Raw genomic sequence first — 24,580 nt, 5'->3', positions numbered from 1 at the left:
GTCGATTTTTGCTTTGTGGTTTGAGATCGGCAACTTTGTATCTTAATTAAGTATTGTTTTTCTCTTTCTTTTTTTCTCTTTTCTTTTTGTTCTTTTCCCACTTTTAAAAATGGAATTTAATAAAATTCCATTTAGCAGAACCAGAACAGCTGATTTTAAAAGGAAAACTATATCATTCGACTTTAGTCTGAGATTTAATGATTGACTAGATGGTTTTTATGGTCAATTAAAAAGCAATAATACTACCAACATTGAGCTGTTGTGCTTTAAAAGAAATATCATTTTCTTTCTAATTCAGGGTGTGACAACATTTTTAATATAAAGGATGATGGATAATATGTATATGTTCCCTTATTATTGTTTGATAGACAAAAAGTGATGCGTTAATTCAACAGACCTTGCTTTTTGGGAATCTTTCCATATTTTAGAGAATATTTTGAACGAATGAGCAGTCTTAAAGGTATTCCTCATTTATCTTCCCTATGATTTCCATTTTTATAATTTTATTTTTTGTATATTTATTTATTTGTTTTCTTACTCGTCAATTGTTACATTTTTTGCATGATTTATTTTGAACTTGCTTTAATATTTTATACTAAGATGTTGTGAATCTTTGAAATATTTTTTCTATTAAGAAAAAAATTTCCTTGAGGCACTTCGTAAAATTCCCTTTTACTAAGCCTGTAAAATGAATTTCAGAAGAATCGAGTTTTTACTTTGTATTGCTTCGTTCCAAATCGTATCTTAAAAATGAATAAACTTACATAATCATTTTAATAGCATTATAAACTATATGCTGCCCTGTGAAGGTACACCCAGCAGTATCTAGATTTTTAATTTTTTTGGCATTTTTTTCATCTATTTTACTTTAACTTTACTGAAAATAAACCATAAAAAGAGAGCCAACTCCCAACATTTCAGTATCGTTTGAGGGCAATCAAGAACGCGTTTCTTAAATTATTTCAAGAACTCATTTTTGTAGATACTGCTAGTTACCCGCCCACGGCGGTATAGTACAGCAGGTGTTTCGTGCCTCATTTTTTTTTTTTTTTTATTTGAGCTATTAGTTGAAAAATAAACTTATAGAAAGGGATCGAGAGCAAAGTGAAATATCTAAGATAGTTTAGTTTTTTTCTGAAATGAACTAATTAATTGGAAGTTCGTTTTGAAAAATACAGTACATAAAGAAAGAAGAATGTGTAAAACTTGCATTTTATTATTATTGTTTTTTTCTTTTTTAGCAGAAAATTGTACTTTTTAAAAAAGAATGTAAAATATTCACTTTTTTTTTTCAATGTGACAAAGTGAAAAATAAAACATTTTTCTAATAAAATGCTTTTTTTTAAATGCTAAAAATATCTTTATTCAAATGAATGTGTAAACATAATAATGAAGGTATGAATGAACAGATAATGAAAAATAAACGAATAATTGTAAAAAAATAATCAATAGATGAGAAGAAATAAATGACTGAAATAGTGAATGAATAAGAAAACAGGTGAATGAATGACTAACTAAGCGAATTATTAAATAAAGAACTGTAAATGATCTAATTACTAAATGTATATGTAAGTGATTTAATAAATGATTGAATAAATAAACAAAATGAACTATTGCAGTTTTCCCCATCCACTTTGCCTCGCCATGCACTTGACTAATTGTACGAAACATTTAAATAAAAACTAGTTTCGTATGAAATTAATAAATACTGCACCGAATGTTAGTAGTTCTCAATTATTATTTAAAATGTTAATAACAAACACTTTATCATTCAATTAAGAAAAAACATTTTTGACTTTCAAAAAAATATTGCAATACAAGTATCACTATTTAAAAATTCCAACTTCAGCGAGAAATTTTTCCTGACAAAAATAGACCATATAAAACGTTACAATGTTAAAATATTACCAGACAGCTGGAGTGCATTTTCTTTTTTGTGTCATAATTCAACTTTTTTATTTATTGTTGACTCTTTTTTCAATACTTAGTGAAGAGGGCGATAGTGATCCCATCATACTTCCATCCGTTATTCAGCACATTTTAATGAGTTCAGAGTGAACCATACGCAGATGAAGTTTTATGAGGTCCATAATACTAATAGTTAGTGGAAAAGTCTAATCTTACTTGTTTAGCAAAATATGTGCTGTTACTGTTGTGCTATAAGGAAAGCGTTTGGTGACGTTATAAGCTGTGAGCCAACCAACCGCAGCTAAACTGTAACTGTAATGTTATGAATGTTCTAGGATTTGTTGTTGCGTCGTGTGTTTGTAAATCGTCAAATAAATAATAAGCGATATCGATAGTAGTACTTCCTCGCCTCCTAAACATGCACGCGAATTATACAAGTGTTACTGATACACACTGAAGCCTATGCTGAAAAATAAAAAAAATACATCTCGTGCGCTGCTATTCCAACTTCCTTACAAAAAACTTTATTTATGAATTACAATAACTAATAACCAACATTTGATCGCATTACTCAATCAGAAAGAAGAAAAAAATACAGTAGAAAATAGTGTCTGCAAAAAATATTTTTGAAATTTAACCTTGTATGCTCCTCTAAATCGATTTTTTAGGCCATCACTCTATGGTTAGTCTAAGAATTGTAAGCTTCCTTTGACACTCATTAGCTTCAAGTGAGTCTGCTTCCGAAATCTGGTTGAACTCAGCGAGCTAGAATAGAGTGGAATGCAACTCTTCTTCTTCTTCTTTTTTTTTTTTTTTTATTATTTCTTTCGTTTTATTTGAGACGAAAAGAGAGACGTCTTTGTTTGGTTCCATTTGAACGTAATTTAACATTACAATAAATTTTTATATGGACATTGCTAAGAGTAATGCTTTTCGGACGGTTGAAATTAAAAATGGTACATACTGAATAAACTTTTTTTTTTTTTTTGTTTACATGACTCTCGATTAAATACAGCTGTTCAATGAATCGCATTGCAATCTTTGGTGTAGCATAGTGAGTCTGATGACTCCAATTCCTGCTTAAGCTTGCTAAAAGAATTTCATTTAGGTGTTTCGAGTCCTTTTTCTTCTCCAATTGACTATAGATATCATCTTGACTGTAGGCTGACCACTCCCTGAATCTCATTTCTGTCAGGCAGATAATCTTCCGCAAAGGAAATATCTTTCCAAAGTCTATGTGGGCTTCACAGAAATTTTGCAAAAACCAAATCAGCCCAATTGTTTGAAATCAGGGAATGAATGGTGAAGATTTTAGTTGAGTGCAGGGTTACTTCTCGAACTTCTCTTGCACACTTTACACGAGAAACACAATCTTGTAAAGGTTTGTAAGAATTCTCTTCGGAAATTTCTGTTCATAAAACAATAAGTTATTGGGTTGCAGCAAGACGAAACGTATGAAAGTAAGTGAAAGAATGATATATTAAAATATCCAACGCCTTCATAAACAAAATTGGAATCGAAACTAGCAATTGTGTTGATGACATAAATGGGTGTCCAGCAGATAAAAAATTCGAGGACAACAATCAGCAACATGCAAGTTACTCGTTTCTTTATAGCTAGACGATGTTCTAAGTTATGGCTGTTCATGTTTAAAGTGACTGTGCTGACACTTTCAGTTGTACTGTATTGATGCCCAGAATGAAATTGAGACGTGACTGTTGATGTCCGGGTGGAACTGCCATGTGTAGGACCACTGAAGTGACTAAACTTCATTGACCATTTCGGTGATTTGCACAAGATGCAGTCATCTGTCGATGTAATCTGGCTACTGAATCTCTGACGATTCCGGGAGTTGCTGATTGATTCATCTAAAATGAAAAAAAAGTAACATTTATTTCTAGAAGCAAAAGAAAATGTAATTGAAACTTTGTTTGAGGAGTTTTACAGATATGTTTCAAAAAAATATTTATATTGTTAACAATTTTTTGGTTTAAGGAAATGTAAGGTAGCTGAAACATAATAGTGGCCTTTTCATGGGAGAAAACTTCTCAAAGTGAACTCTTAATCTTTAAAAAATATTTTCCATTTAACTTAACTAAACAGAAAGAAAGAGAAAAAAATTGCCGAAAAAGGGGATAAGCAACGAAAACCTTGACAGAAAACTAGCAGAATAGTTGCTAGTGATATTTTTAAGAACTCTTTTGTTCTTGAATATGTATGTGAAGAAAATTCTCTATAAGATAATTCAACTGCTTCTTCTTTATTTTATTCTTATTGCAGTAGTTTTCATGTTGTATTTTTGTATTATTTTTGCAAATGGCCCACTAAAAATAATGCATACGAAACTTTTCACTAGTTTGAAGAATTTATATTATCAAGCGCTGAGCATAGGAATTGCATCATTTAACAAAATAATGTTCTAGAATTTTTACTGCATGCTTTAATGAAATCCAATGGGACTGAGCTGGAAAGGGAATGTTATGAAGAAAAAAAGAAAAAAGGATGTCAACTAGATTGATCAGGGTTATGTAAATACATTAAAAAATTTCTCTAATCAAACCTAACTACGAAAATAATGACATGGTTGTGATATCACCCAGTATAGGTTTGTATCAAGTCAAGCGAATTTTGTCAAGTCGCTGAAAGAATCAAATAAACACACTTTGTGAAAGCTGCTGAAATTGGTGTGCAAAATAGATTTTTTGCTACAACAAAACCTGCCAGTTATTCATCAACGCTATCTAAAAAAGCAGATGTTCATGGATAAAAACTGTTGTTATATGTCTTGCAAAACGTACAAGAATGAAATTTCCCAAACGATGCAGAAACTAACTTGATAGCAGAAGGTCACTTGAAGAAATGAACAACAATTGCTATAAGACAGAAAAAGTACAGCATTAGTTTCCAAGGTATTTAAAGCATCCAATCTTTTAACAAAATTTTATAGAAATAAAATCAAAAAATTTGAAAAATCAATCTCACAGTCGAAGTCTCTTTTCATTTTTTTTCTTCCATTTTGACATTGCTTATTTAATTATTTACAAGGAAAACTGGAAGGAGTTGTGAGTCATTAAAAAGTATGAAACACGGCAATCTCCGTCATAACTGAAATCTCAGAAATGTTTCTAGATGTATACTTGTCTTACCATACCCCCTTTTTTTTTACATTAAAATTCGTTACGTCAACTCAAATTAGAAGCTTACTTCTACATTACGATATCAAACAGTATCTTAAAAAAAAAATAACCTTTTGTTTTTCTGACACTTTAACTCATACTTTTAAGTATCGTTGTACCTATGAAGAATTGAGCAATTCCACATGCAAGTAGAATTTTACAGGAAATTTTATTGCGTCAATGGCATTGAATCCAGTTTAAAAAGTTATAAAACGATTCGTTTTTTAGCTTTCCCAACTTGAGTTAGCTTGCTATATAGGGGAGGGTGGCCCAAAGCGGATAGGTTTTCGAAGAACGCTCGAAATTGTAGGTTTTGGACTTTTATCGCAACAATTTTGGTTTTGTTTCCTAGCAGGGCTCTTGAACTTCAAATTAAAAGTGATTTTTGTATTACTTCAAACCCAATATTTATTTATTATCAAACATTACAAAAACTTGGAAAAACCCGATTTTCCCTATCAGGGTGCCCAAAGCGGGTAAGCTTAACTAATTGTGATTTGGTACATTTGCCAATCAAATATGAAGTCATAAATGATTAAAATAGTTGACTAGCTACCTGCCATTATCAAAAAAAATATAGAAAACAGTTGTACTTATCCAATTTAAAGTCAGTACGTTTGTTTATAATAAAAAAAAAAAAAAACTAACTGATGGAAATTAATAGACGAATTCTAAAAAATAACTTTTTAACGTTATATTTATCCTATTGAAATAGAAGATCTAAGTCAAGCACACGAGTCAAGAAATTATACGTAAATATACGATTAAATCCTATATCAGCTATGCCCGACCTGCTCTGCCCGAAGGCACATTTTTATTTCAATAATTATAGCGTTAAATTTAAAAAAAGAAACAAACGAAATGACTATCATAGTTTGTAAGTGGATGGTGTCAGAATAGCGTAATGTTATTGACAACCAAAAAAAAAAAAAAACCTGGTCTCCGACTAATCACAAGTTGCAAAACTTCATTTTTTTTTTTTTAATTTTAAGCCTGGTTGCGCCATGCCGCTTCACTGTTGCTTCGCTGGCACTGATTAAAATTCGGGGGTGTTCATGTAAAAACGAAATACGTTTGCATCACCGAGTACACACCAAGGGGGGGGGGGGGCATACGATGGCCTATTCGCTTTGGGCGATCTACCCGTTTTGAGCCACCTTTCCCTATGCAAACTTACAGTTATTTTCTCTAAAAGTTGGTTGCGGGATCAAGTTTATTTGAGAGAAGCTAAACCTTGTGAATTATCAGAAAACATGCAACGTTAAAGAAACTCACAATAAAGCAATGCATCACAAAGTATGTAATCGAGTTTTGCGCTCGAACTATGTCTTCATAGCAACCAGATTTCACACAACTATGTTTTCTCTCTCTCTCTCTCCTTTTTTTCTCTTTTTTTGTTTTACAATTCGTTAAGCGAGTTATTTGGACTACCCACTCAAAGTGAAATAAACTGACTGTGGTTTTGTTTTTCTCTCAACGTTATGCTTTATCAAAACTCTCCTTTTTCTCGGATAAGCTAAAGACTAGTTTTGGTCGAAATCGATTAAACTTTTAATTTTTGCTAGTAAGTAGGAAATATAAGTAGAAAAAAAAAATCTGTTTTTTTTTTTTTTTTTTTTTTTTTTTTTTTAATCTAATGAAAAATGATCTTTTATGTAGTGATAAATGACGATTGATATAGTTTTGGAGAAAGAAAAACTTTTTTTTAACTAATATTTTTTATTCCTTCCTATTTATTATTCATTTTTCACATTTAAAGGAAACATTATAATCATTAAGACATACCATTTTATCATAATTGCATCTTATCTCAACTCTCCAGTGGAGGGTCTCCACTCTTTAAAAATGCTAAAACCGCATATCTTTCCTGAGAAATATAAATTTTTGCTTTTGCTGTGTATATAAACCAACTGAAACAGCAAATTAAAAATGTGTGAGCCTTGTGCCTTTTGGACCAATCCCGTTTCATAGCATCCCCAATACAGAAAAATCTCGTTACAAAGAATACCAATACAACGAAAATTCGTTTCAACGAAATTAATTTTCAGTCCCGATTTCATTCCCATTACAAAGATAGAATTCCATCACAGCGGAATAATCGTTACAACGAACAAAATTTACAGTCCCTTGAGGTTCGTTACAACGATATTTCACTGTATTAACTCTTTCGCTTTAATTTCAATGAGTGATATATGCATCACTCTGGAAAATCTGCATATGGTATAATCCATATAAATTCAGGCAGGGGGGTTAACCTCACAGTCTCAGAAGCTTTTGAATTCAACATTTGCTAAAATTCAAAAAATAAATAAGTTAGAGGCATATTTTTGCTTTTTGTAAAAAAAAAAAAAAAAAAAAAAATCGACTCCAAATACATTCCGCCACCAATTCCATTTCCCACTTGGCGATTTTCTACTAAACGTTTTTTTTTTCTGGAACGGTTCACAATATTTTGCTGCGGTTTTTTGCCTTTGAAACAAAATAATTTTTTCTTCAACACGATATCCCTCATTTAGAAATTTGTGTACATTTTTTTTTTGCTATAGTGTCTTGAAAAAGTTATTTTAAAATCAATTTTTTAATTTTTTCAAAAACATCAAATTCAAAATTTTTGATTTTTTTTACTGTTGATCAGTACTTGCTAAGATTTTGTTGCCTGAATTGAAATGGGCTATACCATATAATATTTTATTTATTGAAATATTTTATTAGTTGGATGAAGAGAAAAAATACTTACCTGCTTCAAAGACACTGTTTTCCGTTATTTCTGTGCGCAGAATTAAACCTATTCTGGTATAAGCTGTTGCCATGACGATAAGGGGCAAAGCTAACAGAATGCTGTCAAGAATTAGATTGAAGCTTCTCTCCCATGTACTGCTCGGCCAACTTTCTCGACATTTAAATTTTCCTGTAAAATATAGTCACAATCATTACATGGAACCAAATTTTTCGATACAATTTTGAGCAGCATTTTTACTAAAAGTATGTCGACTAAAACAGAGATTTTGTGAGTTACAGTAAAGGGAAACAGAATTTTAATACTTTAATTCTTTTTATGCGTTAAGACATAAATTTTTAAAAAGCTGATTCTTCATATTGTGATTTCCATATGCTCAAATTTATTGAAAGTAAAAGCCAAAGTTTAAAGTTCCTGGAATAAAGTTCAAACATATGCGTAAAAATGTGTCATTAGTGTCATTATTAGGATTGAGCAATGTACCTATTGTCAAAAGCGGTCAAAATATGCAATTGCATATCGTCGCCTCAGATAAACAGTAAGATATCTTAGCGTTATTTCTGGGATCAGATATTTTACTGCTGTTCTGAGGCGACGATATGCACACATGCATTTGCATATACTCAGGGTTTTAACTACTAATGTTTGAAAAAAGAGCAGTATGAAAATAGTATGTTATACTTCGCTCCCCTTCTATGGACCCTGAAACATGGTTTTGAAACATTCATTGCAAATTTGCATTTTAACACATCGACTGCTAGGGACGAGATGACTCAGCCTCCAGAATTATGCTGTATGCGCTACGGACGTGATAACTCGTCCTACAGTCAACACGTTGCTATATTTTTTCAGCGGGTTCCATTGGCTTTCCTGGCTGTTTTGCCGCGCATAGACGAACATTTAGACAAGGTTCAAAAAGAGAACACAAAATGGCGCCACTACTGCGTTTGCTGTGAAAACCTTTTCTGACGCAAGCAGGCGTGCGCGCGATCAAGCGAGATACCTTATGTCTTGTCCCTTGGTTTGAAAAATATCACAGTGTGGAAAATTTCTAGAAACAAATATATAGATTTGTTTTGTATGCTGTATTATTCATGAAAAAGTCCAATAAAACCTTTTCCCTTCAAATTGTTTCAAATAATTAGCTTAGCGCAGGGAGTTCATATATAGGCTGTCGACGACGCAGTCAATGTGTTAACCCTTTGTTCATATAAAATAATTTTAATAAAATTTATCATTTAAAGGTAACATTTAAATGCGTATTCACAATATATAACGAATATTCGGAATTAAATTTGACAGAAAAGAAGCTTTTGCCCATCATCTCCTCTTATCAATGACTTTCGCAAATCACTTCTTGAAAAAGCTCATACTTTTAATAATAAGTTTGGTATCGTTCTGCGAAGATTTATGTAGGGCATTAATTTTTTCGTGTAGTCTTTCGAACCGAACACGTAATGAGCAGGTCATTGTCCTTGATGTGGATGACAAATCTATCCTTGGGCATCCTGGATTATCAGTACGTAAGATTAATTCCAACTTTTCTTTACCTAGCTCTCATTCAAAAGACGGATAATATTTCACGCAATAAATATCTCATATTTTTTCGAATCAGACGCTAATGGTACTATGTGTTGATTACACATTTATCGACGAAGAGTCAAACTGACTGATTACTAAATGATTCGGATTTATCATTACTTATCAAAAGCTCTTTTTTCCCTCACACTAGTTCATTCACTTAGTTTCCAGGAATCCTATATATAATTGAAAGTGGGCTGAAACTAAAAAAATCTCATTTATAATTTCAATAGCCAAACAAGATAATTATAATGAATGCTTAAATATATTTGATGCTATGATCAATTTGCACTTCATTAAGTTATTTAGGTAGATTTTAAAATCAAAATATTGTTAATCAACATAGATTGACTCAAAAATCCTATTTTTTTTGTTTTAGATTCTGAATATATAATATTATTAAGGCATAAAGGTACATTAAGTGCAATACGAGTTAGAATATTTAATCGTGGTGTTGAAGGATCACAATTTTTGTTAATCAACATAAGTTGACTCAAAAGTACTTTGTTTTTGTTTCAGATTTTTAATTGATAGTATCATTAAGGCTTAAAAGTACAATAAGTGCAGTGCGAGTTAGAATATTTAATCGTCGTGTTGAAGGATCACAATATTTTTTTGTTTAACCCCTTCAGACCTGGTGTCCGGTATACCGGACAACCACTTTAAACAGCTACTAATTATTTAAAAATTGATTTAATTAGTTGATTTTTTTGTAGTTGACTCTTAACATTCTACTTATTATAATCTGTGAAATAGTTTTTCGTTTTGGGATTGACAACACTGACATATAAGGATTGAGAGATAGTGGCTCATTTTTCCAACCATGGATTTTCATCTGAAAAGCGAGATTTATTCCTGATTTTTTTTAAAAATATATAATCTTTAATTAATCGTTTCAAACTCTTATATTATGTTTTATAATTGTTTGTAGAGCATTTGATATCGAAGTTCGTTTGGTATATTATCGTTTTTGTATATGAAATATCGATATCAAAAATATAAGTTTGGAATATTGGGCGTGCCATAACTCTTTTAATTTTTCTCCTACAATCTCAAAATTTTGTCTATAAAATACCCTTTACCATAGTACACTGTGTACCAAATATCAACATTTTTGGTCAAATATTTCATAATTCCGACTGAAGGGGTTAAAACTTAAAGATTTATCTCCTTCATAAGTTAAAGTTCACAAAGTTGAAACAAAATGGGAAAATATATTATTTGGTGAAAATGGAATCGTACTTGTTTTTACCTGGAGGGTCCGACGGCAGCAATCCAGATACATAGGCAATCGGAGCCATTGCAATGAAAGACATAACCCATATTGCAATGACTACTCGACAGGCATGGGATGACGTCTGCCAACGTCTTGATTGCAGCGGTTCACAAACAGCATAATATCGTTCCAATGATATCGCGACCATAGTCCAGGCATTAACTGCTACTGTTACTCCTGTAAAAAAGATGACGTTCGGTTATTCGCAATTTCTGGCATCCTTAAAAATCAAAAAATCACTCGCAAGCGACTGATATACCAAAAAGTTTCCTAACGTTACAAGGCAGAAACTATTTTATCAATTAACAGAATTTTATGTATGTTTGCTTCAGGAGTGTCATAGTTGACTCCCGGTCAAATGGGTAGTCTCCCTAAGATAGTTAATTTCACTAAAATTTACACCAGAATTGCTTAACGGTCACTTAGAAAAACATGATTTGGAATTTTTGGTGAGGAAATTTTCAAAGTGATACTTAATTGCTTTTGACGGGATAAATTGTTTTTTAATCACAGTTTAAATGTAGTAAATTGTGATTTTAATGTCAGAGATAAAAATGCGCTCATATAGAAACATTTTTAGTGTTATTCACACTCTTAAATTGATTTGAGTAGTTTCAGCAAATGCAAAGTTCCGACTGGAATGACCTAGGGGACATAAAGTTCGTATAGAACTGAAGAAGCGTAATTTCTCGTATGGCAACATCGAGTTAAATATTCATTTCAAAAGCATATGAAATATTTCTCAAAAAATTTTTTTTTCCGGGGGGGGGGGGGGGGGCTGGGGACACTACACCTTTCTAAATACTACCTCACCTAACTTAATAAGTAAGGTATCATTTTAAAGATATTGTCCCCGCTTTTGTCAAAAATAAACAAACAGTTCACCATTTTGCCTATTTATATTCAAACAAAAAAAAATCCAAAATGCTGGATAGATTCGTTCGGCTTATTTACAAATTTCAGCTTGCGTTGTTAAAAGGGAGAGCCGAACAGCTCAGTCGGTAGAGCGTTCGGCTTTCAAACCGAATGGTACAGGGTTCAGGGGTCAGTTCAAGTAATCTATCTTTATGTGGTATTTAAAGCAATAATTTTGCGGATAACATCTAAAGCGTTAAAGTTAAAGCCACTGAACTGTTACGATTCTTTACTTTTTTGACTCATTGATTCTGCCTACAGTTCTTATTTAGATAAATTCAATGCAAATTGAACTTAAAAAAAAAAAAAGAAAGAAAGTCTGAGAGTCCCGCAAGGTCGGATTAGCAAAGCGTTAGTCTTTCAACTCAATGGTCCATGTTTTGAGTCTACATTTATAGCATTTTTAAAGCAAGCATTTTGCGTATAACACCTTAGGCGTTGAAATTAATGGAGTGTGAAAGACCTCTGCTCAAGAAGACTAAGTGTAAATTAAGCATAAAAAGAAGCATCGTCTTTCAAAATTCAGATTTAAAGAGAACATTCTTTATCTGCAGCGATGTAGATTTTCTTAATAACTGTTTTTGACTTTTAGTATTAACAAAAAATGCTACTCCAAACAAAAAGTTACGATTTTACCAAATAAACCTAAATATTTATAAGAAAACTAATTAAAACAATTTTGTATTATATACGTACATTTTTAAATAAGCATGACTTTCTCTCATAATCTCTTTTTCCTGAAAAATATCAGAATGAATTTTTACTCATTTTTATGGCATCGAAAAAATTTGTTCTTCAATTACTGAGTCCGGTAGTTTTTTATTTGGCGAATATATATTACTTTTTTACATATAGTGTTTTCATATGATATTTTTACCGCAGGGCTATGAATTTCGAGTGCAGATGTTTCGTACGGGCGAGCTAGTAAATTTTATTGTAAAAAAAGAAAACGTCTAGTTGTTATGAAAAATGATGATAAATTTATTCCATCAATCTGTTAGGAGTTAAGTTTCAGTTATTCGGTACAATTGACGTTTAGTAGAAAAAATACCAAATAAAGTGTATGTATAATTCAACGTGTACGCGTACAATTGCAAAAACAAAATGCTGGATGAAATTTCAGCAAAAAATTTTCACAATACAAATATTCAAGCTTGATTAAATTGGAAAAATATGTAAGGCAGGCACATCTTTTACATAAAGGACTTTAGGCTCTATCGGGATTGGAAACGTTTATTTCGTATGAAACAAATAGTTTTATTTTAAATAATTTTCAGAATTCTAAAGATGGGTTTATTTTTAGAAAACGCCCCTTCATTATAAGTTATATTTTTACTTTTATTCACATAAAGGGTACTTTTGCACATTTTACATGCGTTTTTCATGGCACTAGAATGTGTAAAAAATGGCTCAAGAAGTTGTTTTTTTTCCGTATAAACAGCATGTCTCCTTTTAATCTAATTTTTTTCTACCCTTTATTTTAACAATCGTTAGTCCAAGATGCATACTTCCTGTTGCAAAAATGGTCAGACTTCAGTCATTGAAAGTTTTCTGCAGAATAAATAAATAAATAAATAGATCGACAGACAGACAGACAAATAAATAAATAAAAAAATAAAATAAAATTCAGTGAAAAGTTAAGAAATCTATACATTTTATATGGTCTCTATTAATACGCCCCCATTAACGTTTAGGGAAATCACGATAATTGACAAACAGTTCAAGTATAAAAATCTTGACATCAGTACTACCAATATGCGCCGATATATGCAACGCAGCGTTTTCTGACTTATACCATTTTACTCTCGTGGTTTTTAGGGGCCATTTAACGGCTTAAGAGCCAGTTTTTATAAGAACCGGGCAGAAATGGGGTGTTCGAATACACACCCTTTTTGATTTTGCTCAAATTGTTATGGTGCATTCTTTTAAAGATCTTAGAAGACACGTATTTTTTCTTTTCCTCCAAAAAAAAAAAAAAAAATGTTTTGGGGACCTGTAAAAATTTATAAAGTAGAACCCGACGAAGAGGTTTTTCCAAATCAGAGTTTTTTTAATTCGATTATTTCTGTGTATTGAGCATGAGCCAAAAAAATTCTTGTGTGTAGCATGGCTCACCCTCTGCGCTGCCAAACATTAGCAGTTTTTCTATGGGAAAAATGCTAAAAAGTGCAGTTTTCAGCAACCTTTATCTCAGTGCATTGAGGCTCAGTGTGGAACTGGATGCCTGCATTTCAAATTAGTGTAGGGGAGACCGGGGCAAGATGACTATGCTAACAATTTTTGTTGCTTATTAATTTATTTTTAAGGATAGTAAAATTTCCTTTACAAAAGCTGTTAGAGTGGTCCTTTGTAGTATTAAATATAGTACGAATTAATTTTTCAAATGAAATAAATGAAGGATATTTTTATTTTTTCATACCCTTAACAAATCGTCATCTTACCCCAGTACTGGGGCAAGATGACTTTGGCCTGGGGGTAAGATGACAACACTGAAAAAGGTTGAACACAATTTATTTTTTGAATACATTACATATTTCAACAAATTTTTATTATGTTTTTACATCTCACAAAGCATTAAATTAAGCGTAATAAATTGCAAAGTTACGTTGAAGTGCCTAATTGTGCAGCTAACAATAGTCACTAATAAAAAGGCCATTTTCATAATTGGAACATTCCTCACGACACCATTTCTGGCATTGCAGCACTAGAACCATTCTTCCGTTGGAGAGTCAAAATATTCCTCTTTATAAGCAGGACTTGTAAAGAAGAAGTATTGTCATCTTGCCCCGTGTTTCGGCCCGTCATCGTGCCCCGGACTGCCTGTTTGAAAGGATTCGTCTTCATTGCCATAAAGGAAGCTGATTAATTGACGTTTATTCATGGTAATAAGCAGTATATAACCTAAGTTACTTATAAATACTAAAGAGAAACTATCATTCCTGTATCTTTAGCAGAGCTTATTTACACATGCATAAATGTTATAACGTAGCAGCGGTAAACAATCAGAGCTTCAGAACTAAAACAAATATGATAATTTCAGCGTATTTATACTATTGCTGAACGACCAGCCGATAGAAGAGCCAGTAGTATCCAGTTGATGCTGTTTCCTAGAGAAAAACGCATTAATTAAAACATTCGTCATCTTGCCCGGCTCGTCATCTTGCCCCGGTCTCCCCTATGTATATTTTCACAAACAAGTGACAGAACTGTGGGCAAATTCTTTTCAAGAACACAATACAAAACTAATTTCAAAACAGTAAAATGAACTATTCAGTTTTCAGTTCAATCAACATTTCCGGGCTTAAACTTCCCCCCAGGGACCTCCAGATATTATTTTAAAAACTAGTATGATAAAAAACTTACCATAAAAAGTTAAAAACTTGCAAGTAGACTGATTATACTTACTCGCATACTTTATAATATTTTCATGGAAGCAAAGTGAAAAAGAAAGAAAAAAAACGGTTGTTATATCGGTAAAAACATAAGTTATTTGTAAGTCTTTTGAAGGTGCTTTAGGCATATTTTTAAATATTTAAATTAAGAGGGCTTTTTTCGTTTGATAATTACTTACTTTCTACCATTTTAGGCTGTACATTTTGTGACAAAAGTTATTTTCTCTGAACTAAACTACCATGATAGCAAACAATTTCAAAGTCATATTTTATTACTTATGATAAAAGCAATATAATGACATAATAAAACAAAGATACAATTGCCTAACTGACAATAAAAAAATGCAAGAAAAAGCATATAACTTGAGCACAACTAACTGGATGTGTCGTTAACTCGTAAGCAATTTCCTCATCTTAAAGTGCATTTTATGAGCCTGCAGAACCATTGTCCATAGTTATGTCACTTATTTGTGAAAATACACATACTCTAATTTGAAATGCCGGTATCTTGTTTTACATTGACCCTCAGTGCACTGAGATAAAGGCTAATGAAATTTGCACTTTTTAGCATTTTTCGATACAAAAACCGCCATTTTTTGACTGCGCAGAGGGTGAGCCATGCAACTCTAATGAGGGTATTGAATAATTTACATATAATATTACACAAATTACGTACAAAAACCTTGGTGGAGCCTCAGTGCATGGAACTAGGAGGCCTCAAACATGTCCCATTTTCAATTTCTTCGGCACAGTTTAGCCACCCCTGCCAGGATCCACTGAAGGTCAGCCATAAAATTTACGATACATTTCATTTGAGGCACTAAATATCATGTTGTAATCACAAGATTACTTTTGCTGATGCTCAGTGCGCAGAGATAATTGAATATTAAAAAAAGTCGGTTTGAGAAGAACCCTAAGTCGGGACCAATTTTCGGAATTTTTGTGTTTCACAAAAATTTTTTTTTGGAGAAAAGAAAAAAATACGTGTTTTCTAAAATCATTCGGAGAAACCACTGTAAAATTTTTATAGAAATCAAAAATGGCATCTTTCAGATCTGCTTGACTTTTATAAAAACTTGCTTTTAGTAAGTGAGATTTTTTATCTTAAATTGTATTATCTTTTTTCACACACACACACACATACACACACATATATATATATATATATATATATTGCTTATTATAATATGATTCTTTCTTTCTTTCTTTTTTTTTTTTTTTGGCATCAGTGAAAAGTGTGAATACATATCTTTTCTATTGCTTTTCTGTAATCTGTGTTTTTTGGTACAGCAAAATATTCCCGTCTCATTTTCAGTACGGTCACTTAGAACTTAGAACTCTAATATTTGAGTGGATATTGATCGAATGTTGAACTGTTTTTCATGCTTGTCATTCCTCTAAATATGAATAAGGGACATAGGGACCATACAAAAAAGTTATACTTCGTATTTTTTCACTAAACTCTTTTTTCGTTTCAAAATTTCAATGTCTTGACTCCGCATCTTTTTTTGACCATTTTTGCAAGTGGAAGTACGTATCTAGGACTAACGGTTGCAAAAATAGAGGCCTTGCTGGTTAAAGAATACACGCTCTGTATAGGGAAAAATAACTTGTCTACACGCGAATGAACTACTATAAAATCAGAATCATAACCTTAATTTCATACTTTTTAATGACAACAGTGTATTCATTTAAAGTTAATGAAGTAAACAATAATCTGTAAGAAGTTTCTTCATACATTATTTTCTCTCAAAATGGCTGTAATTTGTGCTGCAATAAATATATTTAATCGTTTTCTAAATTAGTTTGAGGTTTCCTAATTTAAGGACATTTTGGCTACTTCTTTTTTATCGATTATTTTGCGCAGCTATTTTTTTGACTTTGTTGACTCTGTATGAAGTACGCATTAGTGGTACTATACATAAAAAAATAAGTTTAAACTCGTGAAAAGTGCGCTACAACTTAAAATAAGAAGCTGCATTTCTCTTATAGAATTTTTCGTTTTTATATTGTCTTAAATTTCTCGATTTCTTAATAGTTGAAGTATAAACCCAGCTTTTTAACTAGTAAAATACTTTCAGAAGAGCAGTTTAACTTATTAGTTTTCTCTAAAAACGAAAAAAGTGCCATATTGGTGGTTTGTATCAAAACATGGCACCCGTTTTTTTTTTTTTTTTTTTTTTTTTTTTTTTTTTTTTTTTTTGCGCGAACTCCCGAATATTGATGCATTCTATAAATCCATTTGTTGAAACTGGCTTATTACTGATATTTGACTAAAACTCGATTTGTTTCAAGGAACATGGACTTTTTCGGAATCGAGAGCAAATAGGAAAACATAAGAAATATTTATATTGCAAAAAAGAGGAAATAACTTCCAGGGCAATATTGGAAAACGAACCCACGACCTCAGGCATATGAAGCAAGTATTTCCACCGCTCGACCACGGAGACCCCACGGCACTTGATGGAAGATCAGTTTTCTCATACGGGAGAGTAGGAAGGTTTAATTCTTGGAGAACCTCTTGTTATATTTCTTTTTGTAAATATTATTCATCCTAAATCTTAATGTACCTGAATGATAGTTTTTTGATTGCTTCGTTTATTGCTGAAAAGAATTTCCCAAAAATGCATGCACTTCATCCCATCCATCAAATCTGCGTTTTCTGTTTTACGAGTAAATTTGAGAAACATTAAATGCAGATTTGGAGGATGGGATTAGATGCATTTCCTTTTGTGAAATAGTTTGTGATTTAAATTATTTTTTGTCCATCTATCAAATACTTGGCAGTTTCGTTGAAACACTTCTTTTTAAAGTGCGTTTCAATCTTAAAGCACCTAAAAATGTAGCTGGAATCTCGCTAGTATAGACAATACTATTTGTTTATATAATCAAGTAATATCAGCAAATTATGTTCCTGCTTTTTCGCCTTTGGAAAAGTGTCAGTTCGAGTTTTCAACATTGTTTCCTTATACAATCCAACCAACTGCTAATTTCAAAGTATGGATTTTCTAAACCTGTAAATTTTGCTCCACTTCTTCAAATGACAAAAATCTTTTGTCATGTCTCTAAGGCATGAAACTAAGCGTAAAATTTCGAGCAGTTCCCCAACCACATTAATTTCAATTATTCCTTCATAAACTTGAAAGGAACTGTCTCTTAGCGACTCATTACCGAAACTACTTGACCCTCGTTAGAGAAAGACGACTGGCTCAATTTCATACTTAGTGCTTTTCTTGCTTGCTTTTCTTTATAGGGCTTCACACTTTTTAAAAACTTTATGTAAATAAATTATTTTAAATGTAACTATTTAAGTACAGGGTGCGGCAAGATATCTTTTTACTTCATTTTACAAAAAAGGAAGTATTGTATTCGCGAAAAAATTTTCACTCAGAAATCGACCTTAATTTCCATTTTACTCATCCCCGAATGAATATTGAGTTTTTTTTTCAACCCGATCACACACGGATAAGTGCCTAAGAACGTATAAACATTCGAAATATCCGTTTTGACATTCCCCGAGTTAATTACAACGACTTTTCTCGTGACGTCCGTATGCACGTATGTACGTATGTATGTCGTCAAACATTCAAGAACGGTATGTCCTAGAAAGTTGAAATTCGGTACGTAGGCTCCTACTGCGGTCTAGTTGTGCACCTCCCCGTTTGGTTGCATTCGGGTGTTTCTAAAGGAGTCTCTCGCCAGTTTTTGGGGAGAAATAATTGTTAATTTCGATGTAAACTCAAGTGGTGTTATAATTTGGCGGACTCTTGGCGATATATCGCCAGTCTCCTGGTCGCCAAGCTTTTTCGCCAACTTGGCGACAAATTTGGCGGTTTTTAAAAAAAAAAATCTTTCAATTTGGCCACTACTATTGACATTTAGAGAGTAAACTATTGAATCACATTAAAATTGCAGGTAATGCGGAAATGACATTAAATTGGAGTAAAAAGGAAGTCATGTGATGTACACATGAGCTCGTTTATTTTACAATACAATGAAACCCTTTTTATGATTCAGAACCAGAAGATTTTGTTAATTACACAGATAAGTATCTAAAGTTCTGTTTTATGCATTTATGAATCTCTCATTTAATGGGTGACACCCCCATTTTCTATGCATTGAGTAAGTTTTGACATTTATCATGACCTTTTCAAACATAGAAGCAGGTCCACTGGCACTTTTTACCCGGATGTTAACCTACAGGCCTTGCAGCGGCTTTGGGTGGTTTTCATAACGCGAATTACCAACACACAAACAAAAAATCGGAAAGGGGCCTAATTGGGGTCTGAAATGACCTAGTGATTGAGGTAATAGGTACTTTGGGAAGTTTTTCCACAAAATAACCTACGATACGAGTGGTGTGGGGAAAGAGGGCGTCAGAATTTTCGTGACAAAGGGGTCCCACCGATGTGGTGCCGCGTGAAAAAGTGTCTGCTATGCCAGGGGATCGCTCTAGGTCTGCAAAAGGCGGGGCCTCTATCCCAGCCTCATTAGAAAAAGAGACAGAGAGAGAAAAAGAAACCTTTTCAAACTTATTTCAAAAATTACAGCAAAAGGAAGCTACAGTTTGGTGGTTTTCACGCGAATGCAAAAACAATGTATGTACTAGGGGAGACTGGGCTAATGGTGATCAGCGTGTATTGGCAGTCACTATGATTTATCGTATAGTGAATAACTCTGATTTAAATTGATTGGTGTCGCCATTTCACGGCAGTTTATGGATGTATCACTGAAACGCTGGACATCATGCGATCATCATTCGGTTCTTGTGTAAGAAATATTATTTTGACGTTTCGTCTTAAAAGAAAGAGAATTTTATTCCTTTTACTCTTTACTTTTCTTGGAACGAGACTGATCTCACAAGAACAAGGTAAGCCATATTTTTGTATCAAGTAATGTTTTATAAACATTTAAAGCATTGGTACACTGCAAAAAAAAAAAAAAAAAAACTGTTGTTTTTACAGTATAATACTGGTGGCTGAGGTTCCAAACTAAAACTGTAAAATTAACAGTTCTAAACTTAAACTTCACAGTAATATACTGACTTATAAAAGAATTTCACTGTGAAATTTACAGCGATAAAATACTGTCTTTTGATGGTATTGCCCTGTGAAATAAACAAGGATAAACTGCAAAATTAGCATTAATATTCTGTTTACGTAGGAATTGGCGTGTAAACTTAACAATGGTATTTGTAAAATTAGCAGTAATATACTGTTTTTTAGTGGAATTGCCCTGTGAATTTAGCAATGATAAATTGTTAAACTAGCAGTAATATACTGTGAAATCAGCTGCATTTGACAATAAAAGTTGCAGTAGTATACGGTTTTATAAATGATTTGTACAGTAAAATTAACAGCAGTAAACCATAAATTTAACAGTTATCAATAATTTCTATGCTAAAGGGATTTTTCCTATCATTGTCTCTTTTCATTGCCGAAATCATTGTCTTTACAGCTGGAAAACAATATAGAAAAGTAGAGCAACGATTCTGTATCTACGTTTTAGAACATATATACAAAATGTGTTCCTTTTCTAAAGTTTTTCAATAACAAAAATAATGATTTAGACAATAAAAAGCGACAATGAAAGAAATATAAAATACTTTTACATAAAAATAATTAACTACTGCTGAACATTTATTTTATTGATATCAATTTCATTGTACACAAATTAATTCAATGCCATCTCTATATTTTTTAACATATGTTAGAGGGAGGGAAAAAGTAGCGCTTTTTCATTTCTACAAAGAAAACAAACTTTTAGCTCTATTGCAACCGACAGAAGAAAATTGCTTAACATGGTCTGTAGTTCTATTTTAAAAACAATTACAGAATTTTCATAAAACAAAGCTTTTTTGATTTATAAAGGTTATAAAAATGAGAAGAGTGTTACATATATAACAGAAAATACTGTAACTTCATTAGAAGTTTTTTTTTTAACTTTCAGCATTATTGTGATGCTACAATGTGCAGCATAACGTGTAACATGTTTAACAGTATGCAACCCATTATAGCTTTGAGTTTATTAAAATTTTATGTATGACATTCTGTGTATTTATTTTCCTTTTTTGGTCCAACTGAAATTATTTTCTTGGTTTTCTTCTCCTTTTTTTAATGTTATGAGTTGTACTTGAACCTACCTTATTTGAGATGTGATACAGACAAACTTTGTATTTTACATCATGTGTGAAATATTCAGCATTTAGATAGCACAGAACGGATTTTATTTTCAACTGAATATTATTATAGATTCGAAAATATTTGATGCTATTTAAGTTTTAAAGTTTACATGGGTGAAAACAATAAATATGCGTTGGTTCAAAATTCCAAAGCTTCTGAAAAGAAACTTTTTCCCTCGGTATAGTAAAATCTGTCAGGTTTATAGGTACAAGTAATTAATTGAAAAATTTCTGTACTACTCCAAAACTTTTATAACTTTATGTTATGTTATGCTGTTTTTATGAGAAAGAACGAAACATTCACACCATTAAAAATTATTTTTTAACGCCTATAATTACATATTCGAAGTTTTTACAGTGAAATTACAGATTTTAATTTAAAATCGACTGCTAGATTCATCTAACTCAAAACTTTTACATCAAGAACTGACTTTTTCTTTGTGACATCTTTGCTTACTTTGGTGCCATCATTAGGGCTTATATTATGAAACCATGTGTCAAAATAAAAAGTGTTAGTATCCACAAGTTTTATGTGATTCTAATTTAAAAAAATACATTGGAAAACCAATTTACGTAGGCATAAAAATAAAAATGCTCCCTAAAGTGATAAAAAATAAATTATGTATGATCTGAAATTAAGGATGCCTCGGGAGTTGTTTTTAATTTGAAACCGTTTAGTATCTATCGAAATTGTAATTGGATCGTTTATTTAGGGATCCATTTAAACGCTAAATATTTTGTTTTAAAGTTAAAAAAACTGTTTGGCAGCAAACTGCAAAATTAAAGTCGATCTTATTTGGATACATTACGTAAGAACTCTAAAAATGAAAAATATAATATTATCTTACGTTTTACTTTCTCTGCAAAGAAATGCACTGACACTGGTTTCTAAAATTTTTTTATAAAAAAATCCTTTTCATTTCAGACATTTTTGAAGGATTTGTAATACGTATGATACTTTAATGAATGAATTACTATCATTTTAATGCACAAAAATTACAAATTGCTGCAGACACGTGTTTCGGAGTTCGAAGGTTTCTCAATGCAAAGATGAGGTTTCTCTCAAGGTTTCTCAACGCAATCTTTTGGGTGATAAGTCATCCGAGAAAAGGCGGGTGACTTCTTGGATGGCTTCTGATCCAAAAGCTTCGTTTCCACACTTCGTTTCATTGCAAAATGGATTCTTCGTAACCCGAAACACGTGTCTGCAGTAATTTGCAATTTTTGTGCATTAAAATGTTGGTAATTCATTCATTTAATTTGCAATAACGTTATTCAAGGTGCAAGCTGTTTATTCGTTACGTATTAGACTGTTGATTAAAAACACTGTTTATTTTGTTAGATCGATTAACTGAAGTGATCGAGAGAATGACTCTTTCGATTAATCAAGAATTCCGGGGGAAAATGCAGCGGAAAGTTTTCCAAAATGGGGAAGCTAACATATTTGGCCCAACGAAAAAAAAAAAAAAAAACTTTTCAAAGATAATAAAACTTCAAACTACTTTCTCCTTAGACTAGGCTTTAGATTATCGGATAGCAATGTGTTTATTTCAAAATAATAATTTGAATGAGGTAACAAAATAATTGTTTTTAGAAAATCAGCAAGGTTCACGCTTAGGACATCCGGTTGGGGAATATGGGGTATTCATTTAAAACAATGTATATTCTTTCTAACCACTTCCAGTTTTCCCCCAGAGTTGTTGGAGTTCCCTAAGGGCCATGGATGTTTTTTCTTACGCTGAAAGAAAGTTTCATACGCTGTAATGCACCGTGCAGCAAACTTAAATCTTTGTTGTTGTTTTCATTATAAAGTTATATTTAAATTTTATTCTTTAATTTTCACACAAATATATACAATAAATAATAAAATACTTAGCATTCTGTTTGACTCCTTCAAACTTAATAACATTTATAAACATAGAATCAGTGTTCCGTAAATTTACTGGCAAATTTGGAAAAAAAAACCCTAAAATTAAAGAAATGTACATGTAATTTAGTTTCATCAGCAAAAATTTCTGTTTACCGGTGACGTTGAAGTGATAATATTTAACTACAGGGTAAAAACTAATATTGAATTAAAATTCAAAAAACCCAGACGTATGAGCGGTCACATTCAGGGCCCAATTTCCACAAAAATCCGCTTTAAAGGCCCAATATGGCAAGCAGGCCGTAGAATAGGCTTGAGTGGCTAAGAACGCTCTAAGTAGAGTCCACCTATTAAACAATAACAGGCCACATGGATCATTTTCGTGGGCCCCATGTGACCGTCGGGCAGTAGGGTGGTCAGAACGGCTAAGAGCTTTCGATTTAGTCATCTTTCGAACAAAATAAATCAAAATCTATTCATAACTCTTTCCGTACATAGTTTCCGGTTCTTAACATTGAACATGACAATTGACATCATATAACATGAAAGCGGGCCCCATATGGCACGCATGCTGCAAGTTAGGCATTAATTGCTGAGAACAGTGTTGATAAAGTTTTCTTTTCAAACAATAACAACGGGCCACACAGACCAATTTTGCGGGTGTTAGGTTGCACTGTAAAAACGATTCAGAAACGTTCCTGGAAAATAATGGGCAGCTGATGTGCATGCACCATAGCTAAGCCAGAATTACAGCAAGTACAGTACCAGCCACTAATAAAATCACTGGATTATAAAATCAGCCGCTTAAGGAAATCAATTCTGGAAGAACAGAATCATTGCAATACCAAAACATGTTAAAACCATCCTTTAATAAAATCACTATCACCGTTTTATAAAATCAAAATTTTGGACATCATGCGAAAAAAATTGATAGAGAAGCACCAAGAAGGGAAGGAATTTGTCTCGGAAGATGAGAAAATCCTAGCGCCAAATTTGCCTCTTCAATGGATGTCAGAAAAGCGCTTGATGATATACGATGCACTTCATAGCAAGAAAGAAAATATAATGTTGAACGATACAAAACATTTAGTAAACTCGCAAACGATATTGAATCTTTACTCTCTAATTCTGTTAACCAAACTGCAATACGCTAATATTTTGAGAACCTTGTGCAAAAAAATAAAAAACCTTCATGTTTAGTTAAAATGAGAACTGTATTTTGAAATACTTAAAACAAAAATAAATGGCGTAATTCATTTTGTTTTTTAAAGTATTTGAACTTCAAAAACCTTTCACTTTTTAAAGGTAAGTATGCCGGTTTTTAAAAACAGCCGCGTTATAAAATCAAATGTCCTGAAAACGAATGTGATTTTAATAAGCGGTGGTCACTGTAACGAGAATTTTACTCGGCTGCAATTCTTGCAAAGCTAACGTAGCCCATACTTATTCGCTCTCTTAGAGAGCTTAACGAGCATGGACGCGCGGTAATCGAACAGAGGTCGATACTCTTTATAAGTACGCTCAGTTAATCTTTAAACTGGGAGCTG

General features: G+C 32.2%; 1 protein-coding gene across 1 annotated transcript in view; it reads right to left on the bottom strand.

The window, feature by feature from the left end:
- Positions 1-3,219: 3,219 nt before the first annotated feature.
- The window catches only part of LOC129231619 (gastrin/cholecystokinin type B receptor-like), a 65,110-nt gene continuing 43,749 nt past the window's right edge, over positions 3,220-24,580 (bottom strand). The window contains exons 2-4 of the mRNA XM_054865985.1: positions 10,655-10,855; positions 7,822-7,992; positions 3,220-3,776 (exon numbers count right to left, since the gene is read on the bottom strand). Coding sequence (XP_054721960.1) covers positions 3,220-3,776; positions 7,822-7,992; positions 10,655-10,855 — 929 coding nt within the window. The remainder of the gene's footprint in view (positions 3,777-7,821; positions 7,993-10,654; positions 10,856-24,580) is intronic.

Source organism: Uloborus diversus, chromosome 10, assembly GCF_026930045.1.
Source record: "Uloborus diversus isolate 005 chromosome 10, Udiv.v.3.1, whole genome shotgun sequence".
NCBI lineage: Eukaryota > Metazoa > Arthropoda > Arachnida > Araneae > Uloboridae > Uloborus > Uloborus diversus.
The sequence above is the reverse complement of the archived record's forward strand: the minus strand, read 5'-3'. Positions and strand labels throughout refer to the sequence as shown.